This window comes from Acipenser ruthenus, chromosome 59 (assembly GCF_902713425.1).
Source record: "Acipenser ruthenus chromosome 59, fAciRut3.2 maternal haplotype, whole genome shotgun sequence".
NCBI lineage: Eukaryota > Metazoa > Chordata > Actinopteri > Acipenseriformes > Acipenseridae > Acipenser > Acipenser ruthenus.
In genome coordinates this window covers 227,422-251,543 of record NC_081247.1, presented here as the reverse complement: position 1 = coordinate 251,543, position 24,122 = coordinate 227,422, and the positions used below count along the sequence as shown (strand labels likewise).

The window sequence follows — 24,122 nt, the reverse complement described above, 5'->3', positions numbered from 1 at the left end:
CCCTCTCTCCTCAGCGGTGTGGATCTGTAGTACAGCCCCAGCTATCTCCCCCTCCCTCCCTCTCCCCCTCCCCTCTCTCACCAGCGGTGTGGATCTGTAGTACAGCCCCAGCTGTCTCCCCCTGCCTCCCTCTCCCCCTCCCCTCTCTCCTCAGCGGTGTGGATCTGTAGTGCAGCCCCAGCTGTCTCCCCCTGCCTCCCTCTCCCCCTCCCCTCTCTCCTCAGCGGTGTGGATCTGTAGTGCAGCCCCAGCTGTCTCCCCCTCCCTCCCTCTCCCTCTCTCCTCAGCGGTGTGGATCTGTAGTGCAGCCCCAGCTGTCTCCCCCTCCCTTCCTATCTCCCTCCCCTCTCTCAACAGAGGTGTGGATCTGTAGTGCAGCCCCAGCTGTCTCCCCCTCCCTTCCTCTCTCCCTCCCCTCTCTCAACAGAGGTGTGGATCTGTAGTACAGCCCCAGCTGTCTCCCCCTCCCTCTCCCCCTCCCCTCTCTCAACAGAGGTGTGGATCTGTAGTACAGCCCCAGGTGTCTCCCCCTCCCCTCTCTCCTCAGCGGTGTGGATCTGTAGTACAGCCCCAGCTGTCTCCCCCTGCCTCCCTCTCCCCCTCCCCTCTCTCCTCAGCGGTGTGGATCTGTAGTGCAGCCCCAGCTGTCTCCCCCTCCCCTCTCTCCTCAGCGGTGTGGATCTGTAGTGCAGCCCCAGCTGTCTCCCCCTCCCTCCCTCTCCCCCTCCCCTCTCTCCTCAGCGGTGTGGATCTGTAGTGCAGCCCCAGCTGTCTCCCCCTCCCTTCCTCTCTCCCTCCCCTCTCTCAACAGAGGTGTGGATCTGTAGTACAGCCCCAGGTGTCTCCCTCTCCCCCTCCCCTCTCTCACCAGCGGTGTGGATCTGTAGTACAGCCCCAGCTGTCTCCCCCTCCCTCCCTCTCCCCCTCCCCTCTCTCACCAGCGGTGTGGATCTGTAGTACAGCCCCAGCTGTCTCCCCCTCCCTCTCCCCTCTCTCCTCAGCGGTGTGGATCTGTAGTGCAGCCCCAGCTGTCTCCCCCTCCCTTCCTCTCTCCCTCCCCTCTCTCAACAGAGGTGTGGATCTGTAGTACAGCCCCAGGTGTCTCCCTCTCCCCCTCCCCTCTCTCACCAGCGGTGTGGATCTGTAGTACAGCCCCAGCTGTCTCCCCCTCCCTCCCTCTCCCCCTCCCCTCTCTCACCAGCGGTGTGGATCTGTAGTACAGCCCCAGCTGTCTCCCCCTCCCTCTCCCCTCTCTCCTCAGCGGTGTGGATCTGTAGTGCAGCCCCAGCTGTCTCCCCCTCCCTTCCTCTCTCCCTCCCCTCTCTCAACAGAGGTGTGGATCTGTAGTACAGCCCCAGGTGTCTCCCTCTCCCCCTCCCCTCTCTCACCAGCGGTGTGGATCTGTAGTACAGCCCCAGCTGTCTCCCCCTCCCTCCCTCTCCCTCTCCCCTCTCTCTTCAGCGGTGTGGATCTGTAGTGCAGCCCCAGCTGTCTCCCCCTCCCTCCCTCTCCCCCTCCCCTCTCTCCTCAGCGGTGTGGATCTGTAGTACAGCCCCAGCTGTCTCCCCCTCCCTCCCTCTCCCCCTCCCCTCTCTCCTCAGCGGTGTGGATCTGTAGTACAGCCCCTGCTGTCTCTGTGAAGAATCTGCTCATGGACCCAACAGGCTTGTTATTGTTGAGAGTTATGTGTGAAGAATCACAATTAAAATGTCCAGTTTAAGGATACAATTCATTCATATGTGTAATGGTCTCATTTAATCAGCACTCTGCTGTCATGAATGTCTTTCTTTTTACGAGTTCAAGATTGCCGAGGTAAACAATTGAGCAGTAAATCATACAACACCGTTATATCTTTTATACATTTTATCAAGAAAGATAGAAAATAGATGCGCTACAAAAACAGAACAGAAGATTCATATCAAAATAGCAGAAATCAGTTCACTGAGTTTAGCAATGAATAATATTCAGGGAGCATCTCAGCTTCAGTGTAAATATTGATTACGTGGAAAATAATGCATTCATCTATTGTCTAGAAAGTCTTTTATCATTATTTATTTCTTAGCAGACACCCTTATCCAGCGAGACATACAGCTGTTACAAAATATCACAGTACAAAATTAGAGGGGGCAGGGAGGAGAGAGGGAGAGGGTGGAGAGAGGGAGAGTAGAGAAGGCAGGGAGGAGAGAGGGCGTGGGAAAGGGAGGGAATTAACATATCAGAGGGAAGGGGGAGAGAGAAAGAGGGGAGAGCCATAGGGGAGGGAGAGAGGAGAGCAGAAGAGGAGAGAAAGAGGGATCTGGAGATGGAGAGGTGGAGGTAAAGAGAGAGGGAGACAGGAAGGGAGAGTAGGAAAGGGGGTGTAGAGAAATAAAGAGGAGGGGCTCAGGGTAAGAGGGTGGAAGAGAGAGGATTTCTTCTCATCAGCCCAGAAGAGTGCAGAGAGAGTGTCAGTGAAAGTGAAGAGGAGATTGTCTGAGCTGTTTGAATAGTTTCCTGGTTCAGACAGCAATGTGTGTTTAATCTGCAGCGCTGACAGGGTCAGGGTCAGGGGACTCCAGCACAAGGTCTGTATAACTGTAAGTACAGAAGAATGGATAGAGTTTCTCATTGGGCTTGAACTCCATGTCAGTGAAAGTGTAGATGTGAGATCTGGTCTCCACATTGTAAAAGGAGAGCTGCCCTTCCTCATAATCCAGATACACCCCCAGCTTCTGGGGCTTCAGGCTCCAGGGGAGGGGGTTCTGGGGGTAAGTGAGAGCAGTGAACCCGTATCCACTCCACCACCTCACTGTCCAGTAACCCTGCTGGGGGGTCATGCTGAACCCCCCCTTCCTCTCGACAGACTCTCTGCTGACTCCTAATCTCCAGTATGTATTCTCCCCCACCTGCACCTGCCAGTAGCGTCTCCCTGAGGTGAAGCTCTCCCTGCCCAGCACACAGAGCCAGACATCAAATCTCTCTGGAGTGTCAGGGAGATCCTGCCGTGTCTCTCCCCGTCTCACTCGTTTCCCCTCCGCAGACAGGATGAGCTCGGGGTGTGCTGTATCAGGGTTCAGAGTCACATCAACTGTGGAGCAGAGAGGAGACATTATTATTATTATTATTATTATTATTATTATTATTATTATTATTATTATTATTACTATGAGCAGTATTATTATTATAAAAGAGGAACGAATGAAAGAAAGAAAGAAAGGTGACAAAGGCAGAATGTGAGCCTCTTACCTCAATTAAAATGAATCTTGAAATAATAATATTTACTAGATATAAATATTAACTAAACCCCGAGATCGCCTCGTACAGTAAAGTCTCTTAAATCGACAGGATGAACTCAAGCTGCAGTTTGGAATAACACACCCGAGCCGAGCCGAGCCGAGCCGAGCCGAGCCCCCCCAGCGCGGGTGTGTTCACACTGCTGCTCAAAGAAGCAGCTGCCTGTGGAACGTGACGTCAGATTCCACGGACACGCGCGCACAGAGGAGTGCTGTGGATTTGTTTTGAGAATGGATCCCGAGGTCGGACTGTCCCAAACGATAAAGTACCAAAAGATTTCACACGAATACACAAATATGGGTTTGTGTTTCACATGCTGCTGACTGCAAATACAAACCGAATAATTTCATTTCATATTATTAAAGTTAGATTAACCACTACTAATAATAACTTTAAAAAGTTACAGATAGTATTTAAAAATGTCAGTAAACACGTCAGAAAAATAGATTTAAAGCAGGCCTATTAAAAACAAAATCTAAACGAAACATTAAAGAGATTTTTCTGTACAGCTTGTTTTTATACATGCAATGTTAATAGATGGGATTTTTTAAAATGACCGAATTGAATGTGATTTTCAGATACTTTGCACATTTCCAATATACGGAGCTTATTTCTTTATTTATTTATTTTCTGTTAAGGGCTGTTTTATAAAGTAACCACAAAATAATATGCGCGATTACTGATCACTTTATTCATTAGAAAAAATGATAATGCTTTATATTGCGTGGCATAAATTAATATTAAACTGATATTAAATTAATGTTAAATTGCATATTAAATTTACGTTCAATTATTCCTTGTTACTTTCCATTGACATTCAAGTCAGATTAACTGTATTTTCAATAAGGGGAAATTATTACATATTTTCAACGGTAACAAAACGTGATATAAATGGGCGTGACGTGCCGTTACATTTTCAATCGACATTTGATTAACATTTAGCAAGAAACCAGCTAGTGCACATTTATTAAATATTAATTTAACATTCATTTAATATCAATCGCATATCTATTTAATATTAATTTAACATTCATTTAATATCTATTGCATATCTATTTAATATTAATTTAACATTCATTTAATATCTATTGCATATCTATTTAATATTAATTTAACATTCATTTAATATCTATTGCATATCTATTTAATATTAATTTAACATTCATTTAATATCTATTGCATATCTATTTAATATTAATTTATGCCACGCAATATAAAGCGTTGCTGATAAATACATGGAACTCAATTCATGAAGCAGCAGCAGACCTTGCAGTTCACACACTGTAAGGTTTGATTTGTCTCTGTTTGAAATGATCCCTGTCAGCGTTAAACAATTTAAAGGAGAAATACTTTCCAGAAGACAAGTCTCTGAATTCAACACATCGGCGCCGGTCGCTGCAGGTCTGTGACCAAGAACTGCGTCCATTAAGACATCAGATTTACTTTTTTTGCGGTCTGACGCTTTTATTGTTATGATCTTTTATTTATTTTTAATCCTGTTTTATTATTTTTGTTTTTTTCCACGCAGGAGTTCACACTCCAGAGTTGTCATTTCCACAGAGCAGACCCCCCCCCCCCCCACACACACATCACCAGTAATATCAACGCTGAGATCGTCCGGGGCTGTGCTCTGATGCCCAGCGTCCACCTGGCACACCCCCCCACACTGAGCCCCTGGCAGCTGTATGACAGAGTGCACCTCAACCAGGAAGGCGTCCGGGTCTTTGATAAATCCCTCAAGGATACAGCCATGGGCCGCAGCCCAGCCAGCCCCCCCCAGCGCAGCATACAACACCAGTGAGGAGACCCCCTGGAGCCACAGGACACACACCAGTGAGGAGACCCCCTGGAGCCACAGGACACACACCAGTGAGGAGACCCCCTGGAGCCACAGGACACACACCAGTGAGGAGACCCCCTGGAGCCACAGGACACACACCAGTGAGGAGACCCCCTGGAGCCACAGGACACACACCAGTGAGGAGACCCCCTGGAGCCACAGGACACACACCAGTGAGGAGACCCCCTGGAGCCACAGGACACACACCAGTGAGGAAACCCCCTGGAGCCACAGGACACACACCAGTGAGGAAACCCCCTGGAGCCACAGGACACACACCAGTGAGGAGACCCCCTGGAGCCACAGGACACACACCTGCGAGGGGCCAACCCATCCCTCACCCGCACAGCACAGCACAGCCCAACACTGCCTGAGCCATTGCAACCCAGAGCAGCACAGATCAGCCAGGACCAGCCAGACCCAGAACCCCTCCGAGCACCAACCAGCCGCAGCACCAGCTCAGCTACGCTGGAGCCCTCGCTCAGCCAGCCCCCCCTGCCACCACTGAGCTGGGTGAGATAAAACAGCTCCTCAACACCCTCTGCTCAAGACTGCTGGACTGAGGGACCCGCAGCACTCGGGTAGGACACAGGAAACCCTAGTTTACCTGGGAAAATACCAGAAACGAATGGGATATGAATATGAAGAAAAACAATGTGTGTGTGTGTGTGTGCGTGTGTGTGTGTGTGAGTGTGTGTGTGTGTGTATCAGACACAGTATCACTGCACAGACACATCTACATATTTACTTAATGTTGTAATTTGCATTTTGTTTTATTATAAATAATAGAAATTTAAAAGAAAAAAGAGAAAAGATATCTCCTTCAATCAGCTGCTGAACATCCAGGGTCTGTACTCCTCGGTCTTCAGGCTGAAGAGCACAGACCCTGAGTTTGTTCTCAATGTAAATAATATTGATATTATGATCCTATTAGAGACGTGGTGCCGTGCAGATGTGCCACTCACTGTCCCTCAGGCTACAGGGAGATCATAGTGCCCTCCCTGAAACACAGCACAGTCACACACGGCAGGGACTCTGGGGGAATACTAGTGTGGCACAGAGGGGAGCTCGCCCAATCCATCGGCTCAGTTAAACAAGGACAGACACACACACGGCTCAAAATAAACAAAAACGCAGTCCAGGTGAAACTGACGTTTACCTGTGTGCAGCCTACACCCCTCCCTCTGAATCCACAAACTACTAGGGCTGGAAGGGTTTAAACGTTTAAATGGTAAACGTGGATTAAAAATATTTGTTTAAAATGTGTATTATATGTTTAAACGCAACTTAACAGTAAAATATATTATCAAATTATTTTTGCATATTTTCCACAGATATGTTTCCCTTTCTCTGGTTTTCCTCTTTAAGGAAACCTGACCTGTTCTTCCATGTGATCACTCTAAACACGTCTTGTATAAATTAAGGACAGACCCGCTTCCTGCGTTGTTGTGTATCTCCATCGCATTGCCTTTTTTCAGGTCTTATAGGGCTCTATGGAGTCTGTGTTAACGAGAGCACGGACGGAATCAAAAGAATATTAACGCGGAATTAAGCGCTGTACAAAAAAATGCATTTGCAGTAGAGCATTAAGCTTGAGATGTACATATTTGAAGGGAAATGTGAAACTAATGGTCAGTACAGGCAGTGGTGTAACTTTGGTTTCAAAAGTGTGTGAATGGGTGGCGAGGGGGACGGTTTCTGTAGCTGGGTTATAAATGAGACGGGGTAAAATATACAAAACAATTAAAAACAAAGCATTACTATCGTACTGTTATCATATACACACGCACTGCACAATAACACAAAGCTAATTAAATATCTACTTGCTGAAGCGGTTTTTATTTTAGCCAGCGAGGTGTTCACATGTGGCAGCAGCAATGCTCTAGCAAAAGCCACAGGGCAGTGACATCAGCTCCCTAGCAACAAGCCTTTTGGGAGTGGATTCTTTCAATGCAGCGGGTTTATGCATTTGAGAAAGGAGAGGAAGACTCGTGAAATTAATTGGACTCAAGTTGATGAGAGGCAATTACCCTCTGCTGTACGAATTAAAACAGTGTGCTGCTTTTTATATGAAAAATGAGAGAAAGCGGGTTGCGTAGAGGATTTATACTGGACCCTGACGCCCCTGATAAAACGAGGGCGTGGTTGTACAGTATTTGTTATCAGCCTATTTGTTTTTCTGTGGGTCTCTCGCTATATCGCAGCCCTCGATATATAGTGGATTTGTATTGGACCCGACACCCGCGATATATCGAGTGGGTGTGTATTTGGAAAAAGTATTCTGAAAATCTTTACAAAGAAACCCTACAAGAGGATTTTACAACAGAGCAAAATTTAGTTCAGGATAAAATTCTACAACGTGGTGTAGGGGGTAAAATGTACGACATAATAAAGTCAATGTACTCAGAAAACAGTGGTCAGCGACTGTACAGCTAGCCGCTCATGTGACTGGGGTCCTGAATCATGGAGTTGTTTATAAGCAGGGTTCACATCACTTTTATCATTAGGGTCTCGCAGCACCAGCAGGAATGGTTTGGTACTCGCCAGCATTAGGGAACCTCATCACAGTCACTGTCGAGCTCCCCCTCCTCCTCCGACAGGTCAAACAATTGGGATGTCAAGGAGAGAAGGGTTGTGTCGTGTGTGAAGTTGTGAGGGGGCTCGATTAGGGCGGGTTTGATAATTTTAAGTGATTTGCACCCCTGTCAAGGATGCTGGGTTCAGGATTAAAGGTTTCAGTGTCATCTTACACACATGAATGTGCATCAGGGCAGACTGAGGCTGATAGGCGGGATCGATATTTGGTTTTTAAAATGTGGAAACCCACGCTCACAAGCAGCACTGCTTAACTCTATAAGGACCAAGCATTTATAATGTGGTTAACCCTTTAATGACCAAGCATTTATAATGTGGTTAACCCTTTAAGGACCAGCCATTTATAATATGGTTAACCCTTTAAGGACCAAGCATTTATAATGTGGTTAACCCTTTAATGACCAAGCATTTATAATGTGGTTAACCCTTTAAGGACCAAGCATTTATAATGTGGTTAACCCTTTAAGAACCAAGCATTTATAATGTGGTTAACCCTTCAAGGACCAAGCATTTATAATGTGGTTAACCCTTTAAGGACCGAGCATTTATAATGTGGTTAACCCTTTAAGGACCGAGCATTTATAATGTGGTTAACCCTTTAAGAACCAAGCATTTATAATGTGGTTAACCCTTCAAGGACCGAGCATTTATAATGTGGTTAACCCTTCAAGGACCAAGCATTTATAATGTGGTTAACCCTTCAAGGACCAAGCATTTATAATGTGGTTAACCCTTCAAGGACCAAGCATTTATAATGTGGTTAACCCTTCAAGGACCAAGCATTTATAATGTGGTTAACCCTTCAAGGACCAAGCATTTATAATGTGGTTAACCCTTCAAGGACCAAGCATTTATAATGTGGTTAACCCTTTAAGGACCGAGCATTTATAATGTGGTTAACCCTTTAAGGACCGAGCATTTATAATGTGGTTAACCCTTTAAGAACCAAGCATTTATAATGTGGTTAACCCTTTAAGAACCAAGCATTTATAATGTGGTTAACCCTTCAAGGACCAAGCATTTATAATGTGGTTAACCTCTTTAAGGAAGAGCCATTTTTTGGCAGTATTTGACTCTTTTCCTATAAAAATTCACTAAAGATCTATTTTTTACAGTAGCATCTTGGAACTGTTCTTTTCTTCTGAGCACTCTGGGGAGCATTATAAAGCACTTCAGAAACCAGACAAGCTTTTCACTTTTTTTCAAAACGATATTTCGTTTCTTTTCTTTTTTAACGTTAAGTATTTTTCTATTATTTTGTATTCTGCTTAGAGATACATGTATAAAAATGTCTTATTCTATGACCCGAGGGACCTTCCAATACTTCCTGAAAGTTTTGCTGAAAAATATTGATGTTTTTTGGACAAATTACAAGACACTGTTTCACCTGAGTGATTGCAATGACAGAATACACGTTTATCCTCAGGGTCTTTAGAAGCAATAATGGCCACTACTCTCGATTATTTACTCAAAATAAATATGTATAAATAAAATAATAGTTCTTCACTCCATTATTATCAGCAATAAGGACACAAAATAAAATAAATGTAGTTCCTGAAACATGAACCCCTATATCCACTCGTTTGATATTTAGAAATGTTGTAAAAACATATACAGTGCCTATAGAAAGTCTACATCCCCTTTCAAAATGTTCACCTTTTGTTGCCTTATAGCCTGGAATTAAAATGCATAATTTTTTTTTTTCATTTATCTACACATCCTACCCCACAACTTCCAAGTGAAAAACATATTCTAGAAATTTGTAGAAAATTAATTAAAAATAAAAACTGAAATAGCGTGGTTGGATAAGTGTCCACTCCCCTTGTAGCAGCAATCCTAAATTAGCTCAGGTGTATCCAATCGCCTTCAGAATCACACACCAAGTTAAGTGGCCTCCACCTGTGTTAAATTGCAGTGATTCACATGATTTCAGGATAAATTCAGCAGTTCCTGTAGGTTCCCTCTGCTGGGTAGTGCATTTCAAAGCAAAGACTCAACCATGAGCACCAAGGCGCTTTCAAAAGAACTCCGGGACAAAGTTGTTGAAAGGCACAGATCACGGGATGGGTATAAAAAAAATATCAAAGGCGTTGAATATCCCTTGGAGCACGGTCAAGACGATTATTAAGAAGTGGAAGGTGTATGACACCACCAAGACCCTGCCGAGATCAGGCCGTCCCTCCAAACTGGATGACCGAGCAATAAGGAGACTGATCAGAGAGGCTACCAAGAGGCCAATGGCAACTTTGCAAGAGCTACAGGCTTTTATGGCCAAGACTGGTCAAAGTGTGCAAGTGACAACAATATCCCAAGCACTCCACAAATCTGGCCTGTATGATAGGGTGGCAAGAAGGAAGCCATTACTCAAGAAAGCCCACCTTGAATCCTGTTTGAAGTATGCAAAAAACATTCAGGAGATTCTGTAGCCATGTGGCAAAAAGTTTTGTGGTCTGACGAAACTAAAATGGAACTTTTTGGCCTGAATGGAAAGCGTTATGTTTGGCGCAAACCCAACACAGCGCATCACCCAAAGAACACCATCCCTACTGTGAAGCATGGTGGTGGCAGCATCATCATGTTATGGGGATGTTTCTCATCGGCAGGGACTGGGGCACTTGTCAGGATAGAAGGGAAAATGAATGGAGCAAAGTACAGAGAAGTCCTTGAGGAAAACCTGCTGCCCTCTGCAAGAAAGCTGAAACTGGGACGGAAGTTCACCTTTCAGCATGACAACGACCCAAAGCACACAGCCAAAGCTACACTGGAGTGGCTAAGGAACAAACAGGTAAATGTCCTTGAGTGGCCCAGTCAGAGGCCCGATCTAAATCCAATCGAAAATTTGTGGCATGACTTGAAGATTTCTGTCCATCAACGCTCCCCAAGGAACGTGACAGAGCTTGAACAGTTTTGTAAAGAAGAATGGTCAAATATTGCCAAATCTAGGTGTGCAAAGTTGGTAGAGATCTATCCCAACAGACTCACAGCTGTAATTGCTGCCAAAGGTGCTTCCACCAAGTATTAACTCAGGGGGGTGGAGACTTATCCAATTATGATCTTTCAGTTTTGTATTTTTAATTTATAATTTTTTTCTCAATAAAAACTTTTTTCCCCTTAACAGTGTGTATGGTGTGTAGATAAGTGGGGAAGAATCACCATTTAAATGCATGAAACTCTGAGGCACTGACACAACAAAATCTGAAAAAAGTTCAAGGGGGTGTAGACTTTCTATAGGCACATTGTATTAAAACACGAGACAAAATAAATGTTCTAATATAACTATAAGTCGAATATATTGAATTTATATTGTTTCCCTGTTATTTTCTTTGCTGTAAACAAGTTCCTCTGTCATGTTTTGTCTCTGTGTGTTGCTATGAAATGTCTCCGCCTTTACAAATGAAACGCCCGTCTCAGTGACATCACACGAATAAACAACCAATCAGGCAGTGAAGTTCAACCCCTCCCCTATCCAACGACAGGCGTTAACAAGCTGTACTGCAAAGTATGGTGTCCCAGCAAGTGAAAGAAACGAAGTGTGTTTTAATCGTGTTTACCCGATCACAGGCCCAGAATGACACTTCAGTATGATCGTGTTACACCATCACGTCCTTAAAGGGTTAATGGCAGTGTCAGAGACAACAACTAGAGTTTCTGAATGTTTAACTAGGAGTCCGGATTGCTGGTTATTACAATTTAACAAATCCTCTCACAGTCTCTGTTTATTTCAATATCCTACCACCACATTCCAGCCCTGGGGATTCAAAAGCAAAAAACAAAACACTTCTTCACTGTATTAGTGCTGTTAAACACGTTAGCTTGACAGCACAACAGTATCTATAGAAGGATATAACTGAGGGAACAACATGTTATTTTCAGTAAAATGCTGAAGTAAATGTATTTTTTAAACTCATGTTTAAATGTAACGGCTCTCAAGCATCGACTCCTCCTCTCATCCGCGCTCAGTCTGGGAAGTGAAGCGTCAGTGAGCTTTCACAATGCCACTCCCCAGAACTACATCCCTCTTCTCTGAGTGGACAGCTAAACCGAGATCCCTGCTATCATTGGATGCTTCAAGTGTCCATTAAAGAAATGATTGATGTTATGAACTGGAGTGATTCCACCTATCACTCTCCATTTTGTTTTAATAAATCTTGAGGCAGCCAATGACAGCTTTAGCAGGGAGGGACTAACCCTCTAGCCTAAAGTGAAATATGTGGACTGGTATTTAGCTATGATCAGTGATAATAAGCTCAGTTACCCGGAGATCACTGACAGATCCCAGAGACCATGAGATCAATAGAAAATCGGGAGGTTAGGCAGGTATGGGTCACAGTCAGATAATATGCACCCTCACTGAGAAAAATGCTTATGATAGCGCTGGCAGGGAGGGACTTTAGTGAATTGGAACCCTCCGGCCTAAAGTGAAATATGAAGACTGGGATTTAATTATGATCAGCGATAATAAGCTGAGTTACCCAGAGATCACTGACAGATCCCAGAGTGTAGAGAGAGAGAGAGAGAGAGAGAGAGAGAGAGAGAGAGAGAGCGAGAGAGGGAATACTCTAAGAAAGTTAAGCAAAAAGGGATAGGGAGAAAAAGAGGGGATACCAGATCCAAATCAGATAAGTGGTTACCTAGATGTATGTAAAAGTGTAACACACAGTATATACCTGACACCTGGGAGAGAGGGAGCGAGGAAGAGGGGGTTAGTAGGGGAAGGGAAGGGAGAAAGAGAGGGGGAGGGGCTGGGAGATGGGAGGTTAAAGAGAGATGGGGTTAGGGGATGAGGGAGAGATTGGGGACAGAGGGAGGGGAGAGACACAGGCTCCAGGTTATGATACTCTTAGTAATTTGTTCTACAGAATGCCCGTACCAAGTTTCATCACAATTGGATAGCGGTTCTATATCTAATATATACCTGCCACCTGGGACAAGCACCCATGTGAGGAAAAGGAGAGGATAGAGGGGAAAGAGAGAGAGAGGGAGGAGAGAAAGAGGGATTTCCAGAATAGATTTCAATTGAATCTGAACCATTATTCAGCCAAGCCACAGACTAACCCCTATTCTTAAATGACAAAGCTGATGTGTTTAGAGAAACATCCGGAGTACAAACAAAAGGCTTGGGGCTTGAACCTCAAACCACTTCGTATGAACTACATGAACATCTTTAAGAGAGGGGAGAGGTGAAGAGAGAGGGGGAGAGGAGAGGCAGGGGAAGAGAGGAGAGAGTTGAAGAGAGAGGGGGAGAAGAGAGGCAGGGGAAGAGAGGGGAGAGGTGAAGAGAGAGGGGGAGAGGAGAGGCAGGGGAAGAGGGGAGAGGTGAAGAGAGAGGGGGAGAGGAGAGGCAGGGGAAGAGAGGGGAGAGGAAGAGAGAGGGGGAGAAGAGAGGCAGGGGAAGAGAGGGGAGAGGTGAAGAGAGAGGGGGAGAGGAGAGGCAGGGGAAGAGGGGAGAGGTGAAGAGAGAGGGGGAGAGGAGAGGCAGGGGAAGAGAGGAGAGAGGTGAAGAGAGAGGGGGAGAGGAGAGGCAGGGGAAGATGAGAGAGGTGAAGAGAGAGGGGGAGAGGAGAGGCAGGGGAAGAGATGGGAGAGGTGAAGAGAGAGGTGGAGAGGAGGCAGGGGAAGAGACGGGGAGAGGTGAAGAGAGAGGAGAGGAGAGTCAGGGGAAGAGAGGAGAGAGGTGAAAAGAGAGGGGGAGAGGAGAGGCAGGGGAAGAGGGGAGAGGTGAAGAGAGAGGGGGAGAAGAGAGGCAGGGGAAGAGAGGGGAGAGGTGAAGAGAGAGGGGGAGAGGAGAGGCAGGGGAAGAGAGGGGAGAGGTGAAGAGAGAGGGGGAGAGGAGAGGCAGGGGAAGAGGGGAGAGGTGAAGAGAGAGGGGGAGAGGAGAGGCAGGGGAAGAGAGGGGAGAGGTGAAGAGAGGGGGAGAGGAGAGGCAGGGGAAGAGAGGAGAGAGGTGAAGAGAGAGGGGGAGAGGAGAGGCAGGGGAAGAAAGGGGAGAGGTGAAGAGAGAGGGGGAGAGGAGAGGCAGGGGAAGAGAGGAGAGAGGTGAAGAGAGAGGGGGAGAGGAGAGGCAGGGGAAGATGAGAGAGGTGAAGAGAGAGGGGGAGAGGAGAGGCAGCGGAAGAGAGAAGAGAGGTGAAGAGAGAGGGGGAGAGGAGAGGCAGGGGAAGAAAGGGGAGAGGTGAAGAGAGAGGGGGAGAGGAGAGGCAGGGGAAGAGAGGAGAGAGGTGAAGAGAGAGGGGGAGAGGAGAGGCAGGGGAAGATGAGAGAGGTGAAGAGAGAGGGGGAGAGGAGAGGCAGGGGAAGAGAGGAGAGAGGTGAAGAGAGAGGGGGAGAGGAGAGGCAGGGGAAGAAAGGGGAGAGGTGAAGAGAGAGGGGGAGAGGAGAGGCAGGGGAAGAGAGGAGAGAGGTGAAGAGAGAGGGGGAGAGGAGAGGCAGGGGAAGATGAGAGAGGTGAAGAGAGAGGGGGAGAGGAGAGGCAGGGGAAGAGAGGAGAGAGGTGAAGAGAGAGGGGGAGAGGAGAGGCAGGGGAAGAAAGGGGAGAGGTGAAGAGAGAGGGGGAGAGGAGAGGCAGGGGAAGAGAGGAGAGGTGAAGAGAGAGGGGGAGAGGAGAGGCAGGGGAAGAGAGGGGAGAGGTGAAGAGAGGGGGAGAGGAGAGGCAGGGGAAGAGAGGAGAGAGGTGAAGAGAGGGGGAGAGGAGAGGCAGGGGAAGAGAGGGAGAGGGAGGAAAGTAAAACAGAAGGAAGGAGAAGAGATGAGGGAGAAAAGGAGAGATGAAGAGGAGGAGAAGAGAGGGGGAGAGGTGAAGCAGGGGAAGAGGGAGAGGGAGGACAGTAAAACAGAGAAGGAAGGGGAAGAGGTTAGGGAGAAAATGAGAGATGAAGAAGAGGAGGAGGCGGTAGTGAAAAGGGGAAGGGTGTAAGAGAGCGAGAGGGAGGATGGGAAGAAAAGAGAGAGAGGAGAACATGGCTTTAAAAAAAACTGTAGAGCAGAGGAGATGCCCACTGTCAACGACCAAATTAAATCATTTGTTGACAGTGGGCTGTCCCTCTGTACTAGAAAAAACTGTTATACCAAAAATCAATCAGAAATACCAGACTTCAGCAACACATAGTAAACTTAAAGAGTACCTGATGCCTTGTGAATCCACTGCCAGGCTAGATAAAATTAAAGAAAAATAGATGTAATATTCTTAACAGTAGAATCCAACACCTGAAAATCAACAAAACTGCAACAGTGATAAATACCTGAATCAGGGATGCATCTCCCAGCACCTGTGTGAAGAGATAAAGACAGAGTCGGCAAAGAATTGAATCAATATTCCAGTTGGAAGTACAGATGAATCTCTTTAAAGATCCAGTATCACAGTCTAAACTTCATAGTGTTGTTCATGCATTCGTTTTCAATTATTAACAATGTTACCTTCCCTGTAAAAGTTCCCATGCTGTGTTTTGCTTGTGAAAGTTCCCATGCTGTGTTTTGCTTGTGAAAGTTCCCATGCTGTGTTCTGCTTGTGAAAGTTCCCATGCTGTGTTTTGCTTGTGAAAGTTCCCATGCTGTGTTTTGCTTGTGAAAGTTCCCATGCTGTGTTTTGTGATTCTCTCGTTTCCCATTTCAGAGAGACCCGTCTCCTTGTTGGGTTCCCTGAGTGAATCCTTCATGGATTTTCAATTTCCGTCCCGTTAATACAATTCCACCCGTCAAAGTACAACTTGAAATAACATCGACTTGTGTTCAAAAGACAGCAGGAATCAAGATGAACCTGCTCCCCTCAGAAGTGACCTGTCACTCAAATACTGCCTCCTTGTCATTGGAGGAGAACGACACTCAGGCTAGCGCTGTTCTAAAATGACTAGTGAGGATATCAATACTGAGAATCATGTTTATTATAAACATTGCTAATTATTTATCAAGAGATGCCTTCTCAAGACGGGTGGTCCTGACCACAGTCGAGAATAAAAGGATAAATACAGACAAAATAAAATATAGAAATAATGTCTAGTCTACACAGTCAAAAGTGACAGTTATTAAAACTACTAACAACAACAATACACATTTATTAAAAAAGAAAGGTGAAATGCTGTTTTATTTCTTTTAGAGACGCTTTTCAGAGTTAGTTGTTATTTTAATAATTCAGCTGTGTTTGTAAGTCTTTTTTTTCGATTATTACAGTAACATAAAAACCTGAATGAATGAATAAAACAACAGCACACAATACCAGAATGATAGTTCAGAGAGACCAGGCTTCTGGTTTAGAAAAGGGTACGAGATGATAACTGCACACTGGTTCTGACTGGTCTTGGTAATTCATGTTCTGTATACAATTACCCTTGCAGTAGCATTTACAGAAATAAAAAACAATTTAATAGTGTATAAAATACAAAAAAAACATGTCTAAACCGACAGGCCATTGAGTTCATTGATCCCAGGTGACACGGCTGCACTTGAACCAGGCAGACCGTTTCCTAGCAGCCTGAGCAGCTACATGTGGAAAAGTGAGCTCAGGGAAACTCTTCATTGAGAATAATAGGTGCATCTATTGAAGTTTATCATGGTGCTACCTGACTGGAAAGAATGAAGGTGCTAATTCAGGGACTGCAGCCAAAAATGAAACAATAACACCAAGCTTCAGGACAGTAATAATTATAGATACACTGATAGCAATACAGAGACTGAAGCCAAAAATGAAACAATAACACCAAGCTTTGAGTAATAATGATAGATACACTCATAGAAATACAGAGTGAAGCCAAAAATGAAAACACCACCAAGCTTCTGGACAGTAAAACTGCCAGAAAAGTCCTGAAAGTAATTTCAAGAGAAACAGCACAGCAAGGTCCAATACATCTTACAGATATTGTTATAACTTATATGAACGTTATTGTCTTTCTTGTTCCACAAACAGGAATGTGATGATTCTGAGTTCTCTGTCATCAAGACAATCTTGTGTTTGGACGGTCAGAGATGAATTATAACATGTTGCAGGTTTGCCGTACTCACCAATATTCTGAGATTTCAGCATTCCCTAAAAAACAATGACAATACAGTCAAGAGAGAAACAACTGAATGTGTACCAGCTGTCAATTCATTACACATTGCCCTGTGTTAATATATGTGACTGTCTGAGTGTCTTCTTTATCAATTAATTATACTTCATTATACGTTGCCCTGTGTTAATATATATATGCTGCTAAGAAATAAATAATAATAATAATAATATATATGTGCCATTTGACAGAGACTTGTACTTGACGTATTTGTAAAATAGCACAGATATTAACACAGGGCAAAGTATTATTAAGTGCAGTTTAATAAAATGATTGCTTGTCTGCTAATGAATAGAAATGATCATCTCCCTATCCCTGTGTGCTCCACTGTGACACAAAGCACATGTACAAGTATATAGCTGAGTTCTGCTATGGGTTTATCTTGCTGCTCTCACCTTGTCTGCCTCCTCCTTGATCAGGGCCCACATGATGAACTCCATGATGGGTAAGATGTTACTCAGCTTGCCTCGTTTCCACTCCTTCACCAGCTCTGCAACACCCTGTTCCACAGCCTCCCCCGCTGAGACAGAGTTCTGGTTAAAGACAATATAGATTAGAGGATAAGGAGAGTTCACTCCAGACCACAGTGTGTCAGGAACTCTAGAGAAGGTTTTGGGCAATGTTTTGAAATGAATCACACAAGTATGTCAGTATCATACATCCCTGCCATGGCTGTGAATACAAAACAGTAGAGCACTCTGCTATCTCCCTGTCAACACTGCATACCAATCTAAATGGAGCCTCACTGTGAAAAACAACCTGATATCAGAGGTGAAATTTACTAAATTAATCTATCCCCATTGTAGCAGCAAATGACTGCATGTGCTTACATTATAGCAGTGATTAACTCATGAATGAAAAATAAAAAGATATCCTGTTCAGAACAGATCACTAGCAGTGTGGGTGTGTAGGAATGAGATACAGGAACCTCTTTTGAGATGCACTCATGGACAGTATGTTCAGAACAGATCACTAGCAGTGTGGGTGTGTAGGAATGAGATACAGGAACCTCTTTTGAGATGCACTCATGGACAGTCTGTTCAGAACAGATCACTAGCAGTGTGGGTGTGTAGGAATGAGATACAGGAACCTCTTTTGAGATGCACTCATGGACAGTATGTTCAGAACAGATCACTAGCAGTGTGGGTGTGTAGGAATGAGATACAGGAACCACTTTTGAGATGCACTCATGGACAGTATGTTCAGAACAGATCACTAGCAGTGTGGGTGTGTAGGACTGAGATACAGGAACCTCTTTTGAGATGCACTCATGGACAGTGTGTTCAGAACAGATCACTAGCAGTGTGGGTGTGTAGGAATGAGATACAGGAACCTCTTTTGAGATGCACTTGTCACAGGGTGACTGAAATGCCACTCATGCAGCCCTTTTATAAGTACTTTTATTTTGAGCACATTTCTAGATAATGTATGTGTGTTTTCACTTTTTGATTTATACTATATTGGAGCACGTTTTTATAATTGTATGTTTTATTATTATTTGTACTTTTGATTTTACACGTTTTGCTTTGTCACGAAGAGGATTGTTTGGTTTAGGCACGGGCTGTACGAGTTGGGCTAGATGTGGTGAGAGCGAGGCTTCTGGGAGGTGTAGTTTTGCTGACATTACTTAAGAGCAGATTAATGATTTGATCGGGTACAGGTGGAAATAATTTAGTTCAGCGGGCAATAGGTCGGTAGGACAGAAGAGGAGGGGACGTTTCTGATTTAACAGGAAGAAGAAAGCAGTAGAAAGAAAAGAAGCGCAGAGGGAGAGCAGAGGAGGGCAGAGGAACGGGGAGGGCACGGACAAAGAAAAGAAAAAGAAAGAAGAATAGAATAGAAAAGAATAGAATAGAAAAGAATAGAAAAGAATAGAAAAGAATAGAAAAGAAGCGCAGAGGGAGAGCAGAGGAGGGCAGAGGTACGGGGAGGGCACGGACAAAGAAAAGAAAAGAAAAAGAAAGAAGAATAGAATAGAAAAGAATAGAAAAGAATAGAAAAGAAGCGCAGAGGGAGAGCAGAGGAGGGCAGAGGTACGGGGAGGGCACGGACAAAGAAAAGAAAAGAAAAAGAAAGAAGAATAGAATAGAATAGAAAAGAATAGAAAAGAATAGAATAGAATATAAAAGAAGCGCAGAGGGAGAGCAGAGGAGGGCAGAGGAACGAGGAGGGCACGGACAAAGAAAAGAAAAGGAAAGAAAAAGAAAGAAGAATAGAATAGAAAAGAATAGAATAGAAAAGAATAGAAAATATAAAAGAATAGAATAGAATATAAAAGAAGCGCAGAGGGAGAGCAGAGGAGGGCAGAGGAACAGGGAGGGCACGGACAAAGAAAAGAAAAGGAAAGAAGAATAGAATAGAAAAGAATAGAATAGAAAGGAATAGAATAGAATATAAAAGAAGCGCAGAGGGAGAGCAGAGGAGGGCAGAGGAACGGGGAGGGCACGGACAAAGAAAAGAAAAGGAAAGAAAAAGAAAGAAGAATAGAATAGAAAAGAATAGAATAGAAAAGAATAGAAAAGAATATAAAAGAATAGAATAGAAAAGAATATAAAAGAAGCACAGAGGGAGAGCAGAGGGGGGCAGAGGAACAGGGAGGGCACGGACAAAGAAAAGAAAAGGAAAGAAGAATAGAATAGAAAAGAATAGAATAGAAAGGAATAGAATAGAATATAAAAGAAGCGCAGAGGGAGAGCAGAGGAGGGCAGAGGAACGGGGAGGGCACGGACAAAGAAAAGAAAAAGAAAGAAGAATAGAATAGAAAAGAATAGAATAGAAAAGAATAGAAAAGAATAGAAAAGAATAGAAAAGAAGCGCAGAGGGAGAGCAGAGGAGGGCAGAGGTACGGGGAGGGCACGGACAAAGAAAAGAAAAGAAAAAGAAAGAAGAATAGAATAGAAAAGAATAGAAAAGAATAGAAAAGAAGCGCAGAGGGAGAGCAGAGGAGGGCAGAGGTACGGGGAGGGCACGGACAAAGAAAAGAAAAGAAAAAGAAAGAAGAATAGAATAGAATAGAAAAGAATAGAAAAGAATAGAAAAGAATAGAATAGAATATAAAAGAAGCGCAGAGGGAGAGCAGAGGAGGGCAGAGGAACGAGGAGGGCACGGACAAAGAAAAGAAAAGGAAAGAAAAAGAAAGAAGAATAGAATAGAAAAGAATAGAATAGAAAAGAATAGAAAAGAATATAAAAGAATAGAATAGAAAAGAATAGAAAAGAAATTAATAGAAAAGAATAGAATAGAAAAGAATAGAAAAGAATAGAATAGAAAAGAATAGAAAAGAATAGAAAAGAATAGAAAAGAAGCGCAGAGGGAGAGCAGAGGAGGGCAGAGGAACGGGGAGGGCACGGACAAAGAAAAGAAAAGAAGAATAGAATAGAAAAGAAAAGAATAGAAAAGAATATAAAAGAATAGAATAGAAAAGAATAGAATTGAATAGAAAAGAAAAGAATTGAATAGAATAGAAAAGAATAGAAAAGAATAGAATAGAAAAGAATAGAATAGAATAGAATAGAAAATAGAAAAGAAAAGAATAGAATAGAAAAGAATAGAAAAGAATAGAATAGAAAAGAATAGAAAAGAATAGAATAGAAAAGAAGCGCAGAGGGAGAGCAGAGGATGGCAGAGGAACGGGGAGGGCACGGACAAAGAAAACAAAAGAAAAAGAAAGAAGAATAGAATATAAAAGAGTAGAATAGAAAAGAATAGAAAAGAATATAAAAGAATAGAATAGAAAAGAATATAAAAGAAGCGCAGAGGGAGAGCAGAGGGGGGCAGAGGAACAGGGAGGGCACGAACAAAGAAAAGAAAAGGAAAGAAGAATAGAATAGAAAAGAATAGAATAGAAAAGAATAGAATAGAAAATAGAATAGAATAGAAAAGAATAGAATAGAATAGAATAGAAAAGAATAGAAAAGAAAAGAATTGAAAAGAATAAAAAGGAAAAGAATAGAATAGAATAGAAAAGAAAAGAATAGAAAAGAATAGAATAGAAAAGAAAAGAATAGAATGGAAAAGAATAGAAAAGAAAAGAATTGAAAAGAATAAAAAGGAAAAGAATAGAATAGAAAAGAAAAGAATAGAAAAGAATATAATAGAAAAGAAAAGAATAGAATAGAAAAGAATAGAAAAGAATTGAAAAGAAAAGAATAGAATAGAAAGGAATATAATAGAATAGAATATATAGGAATAGAATAGAATAGAATAGAAAGGAAAAGAGAAAGTGAAAGTGAAAGTGAAAGCAGCCTCGGGACGCGAGCGGTGTGGATCTGTATTTGGAATCAAGTACGGCAGTAGCAACAGGGACGGGAGCAGCGTGGATCCGAGATTGGAACAAAGCACAGTAATAACTGCAGAGTAATGTGAACCAGGCGAGCGTAACAGAAATACAGGGAGGTTATTGCTCTCTTTTTTGTGTTTTTTTTGTTTATCAGGCTGTTTTTTAACCACCCCTGTTTTTAGTTATTTATGCAGCTTTTATCCCCCAGTGCTCTCCCTGGGTTTGGTGCACTTTGTATTTGCTTTTGATTTAGTTTGATATTGTATTGATTATAAGGAGCTCCTGCATTTCAATTAGAAGCCAATGGACAGTATGTTTAGACCCAGCTGTTGAAATGTGTTAAAATATCACCTCTGGCACTGTCTTCAGCTCTCTTGCCCACTGCATGATGATGTCGTGACCGTCCTTCAGTCTTTGCTCCTCCTCTTGGTTCAGCTCCTCCCCCTGGTTGTGCCCCGCCCCCTCACTCAGCTCCTCCCCCTCTGGTCCTGGAAGATCCTCTTTGTTTTTCAGCTCTGCTCCTTTTCTTGTCTCAACCTGCCCAGCACTCTGACTTTGCTTTGGTGTCAATGAACAGAACAGTATATCAGTGTTCTCAGAGCAGCAGCTTCCCTTCTCTGTGAAATCAGCCAGCAGAACAGAGGGGATAACACTTGCAATATCTAGCTCACTGACTGACTGATTCATTTGGTCATCAGTCTGCATCCTCGTCACGTCCCTTATAAAGGTTTACTTTTGTATGAGATGGTGAAGGCACATGCAAGCATGGGAAATTACAGCAAACACAACACATGGTAGAAGTATTATTCAGATCAAGCTGCTTACAATCAGGTGAGGGTCATTGGTGTTGATTGAGCTGATTTACCATCAGAGTGAAACGAGTGAAGAAACAGCTGCTTGGGTTTGTGCTGCTTTCTTAGAACATGAAATCCACACAATTACTGTGCAAAGTGTGACTTTTTCTTCAAAGCATCTTCTTCAGTTGTTTCACTTGGAATGGTCAATCAGCCCAATCAAAACCAATGAGCCTCACCAGTGATGAGCTTCATCTGAACAATTAAATCCCTTCATGCAGCACTATGTAATAATATGGGAAACTGCTAAACTACTGTGCAAAGTGTGACTTTTTTTAAGAGTATTACTTCTGTACTATATAAAAGAAAATTACATCTCCCTGACAGCCTGATTGTCTGTGAACCTGATTCTCAGCTCTCACTGCACCCTGTCTGTGAACCTGATTCTCAGCTCTCACTGCACCCTGCCTGTGAACCTGATTCTCAGCTCTCACTGCACCCTGTCTCCACTTCGAGCTTCATTCTCTGTGTCTCTCTTTACCTGGACCAGCTTGTCCAACTCGTCAGCCCATTTCATGATGAAGCAGCGACACTCTTCCAGGCTGCACGTATCCTCACTGGACACAGGGGTAGGTATGGCAGAGTTCTGAAATCAATCAATAAGAAATCTTTCAAATAGGGAATTCAACTGCAAGCACTGTAGAAACCAATGCATTTAACTGAACAGGAATGAAACTCCTAAACTGCACCAAACTGTTGCTGTCCATGCTGTCTCTCTGAACCTTCAAGACACCGTTTAACTCCTTCGTTAGCTAAATGAAGGAGAGTCAACCCCAAACACACACACACACACACAGTCCCCTCACCCCTCCCTCTCTCTACCTTCAAGACACTGTTTAACTCCTTTGTTAGCTCTGTATAATAATCTCATGTGTTTTCTGGTTTCATCTACAGGAGAGAGGGCATGGAACAGCATCCCACAATTCAAGCTAAGATAGAACTCTTTGGCATTTCAAACAGCAGTAACTCATTTAAGACACAGATACTCACTGACTCTCGAGGTTAAACTGGTAGTACTGTAGTCAGGAATATTAGGCATATAGAATGCAGATGGACACTACATTTGTTTATTAGAATCGGTGCCTCTGTGGGTTTGAATTGAACTGCTAGACTCTCTCAGTAGAGGCACAAAGATGAGCCGTGTGTGTTTTTTGTGTTGCTGGGGTTTAAATTATGAATAGCCTGCGGTCTCTTCCCACAATCCTTTTCACAATCCTCAAATCACACGCCAGTGTTCTTTATTGCTTAATTACATTTAAAAATGGAATTCAATTAAACTTGGACTACACCTAATTGTTGCTTTCAATGCTGTTTCTACTCTGTTCTGTATTCAATACATGAACGTCTTTGTTGGCTACATTAATTACCAATCCCCCCACCCCCTACACACACACCCCTCTCTCCGTACCTTCAAGACTCCTAAGCTTTTTGCTTTATCTGACACGATGGCATGCTGACACCCCACTTTAGCCCCTTTCTTCCCCCTCTGCCTCTCTCCTCTCCTGTAACCTCAGGACTCGCCTTTTCACCCCCCCTCTCCACCTCTCTGTAATAACCAATACTGCTCACTCCCCCATCCCTCCTTCTCTCTCTCCCCTCCGCTCCCTCTCTCTGTACCTTCAAGACTCTGTTCATCTCCTTTGCCAGCTCCATGATGGACTGTCGACACTCTTCCAGGCTCCATTCACCAACCTCTTGATGTCTGGACTTTCTATCAGACCCCTGTGGAATGAGTGAATAATTACAAACCTTCAGGATGGGTTCAGATCTTCACTATTCTACTGTAGATGCTCACATGCAGATTACTAAAATAGATTCATATATAAAACTACTGTAGTGTGGCATGGCTAATACAAGTTGTCAATTCAGTCAAGCTAGGAAAGGGCTAACACTGAAAACCCCTGTATAAAGGCATAGGTGATTACAGAAGGCTGCAGCATTGCTGGTGTGCAGGGAAAGCAGAGACACATGGGACTCAGATTGATCCACAAGGCTGCAGCATTGCTGGTGTGCAGGGAAAGCAGAGACACATGGGACTCAGGTTTATCCAGAAGGCTGTAGCATTGCTGGTGTGCAGGGAAAGCAGAGACACATGGGACTCAGATTGATCCAGAAGGCTGCAGCATTGCTGGTGTGCAGGGAAAGCAGAGACACATGGGACTCAGATTGATCCAGAAGGCTGCAGCATTGCTGGTGTGCAGGGAAAGCAGAGACACATGGGACTCAGATTGATCCAGAAGGCT

The 24,122-nt window shown here is 43.8% G+C and overlaps 1 protein-coding gene across 1 annotated transcript in view; it reads right to left on the bottom strand.

Annotated features, from left to right (window-relative positions):
- Positions 1 to 1,845: 1,845 nt before the first annotated feature.
- LOC131725015 (E3 ubiquitin-protein ligase TRIM39-like) overlaps positions 1,846 to 24,122 on the bottom strand; it is a 36,880-nt gene continuing 14,603 nt past the window's right edge. Inside the window, exons 6-13 of the mRNA XM_059018336.1 lie at positions 23,497 to 23,601; positions 22,361 to 22,465; positions 21,377 to 21,583; positions 17,142 to 17,279; positions 16,700 to 16,724; positions 14,947 to 14,973; positions 14,830 to 14,856; positions 1,846 to 3,067 (exon numbers count right to left, since the gene is read on the bottom strand). Coding sequence (XP_058874319.1) covers positions 2,517 to 3,067; positions 14,830 to 14,856; positions 14,947 to 14,973; positions 16,700 to 16,724; positions 17,142 to 17,279; positions 21,377 to 21,583; positions 22,361 to 22,465; positions 23,497 to 23,601 — 1,185 coding nt within the window. The 3' untranslated portion in view covers positions 1,846 to 2,516. The remainder of the gene's footprint in view (positions 3,068 to 14,829; positions 14,857 to 14,946; positions 14,974 to 16,699; positions 16,725 to 17,141; positions 17,280 to 21,376; positions 21,584 to 22,360; positions 22,466 to 23,496; positions 23,602 to 24,122) is intronic.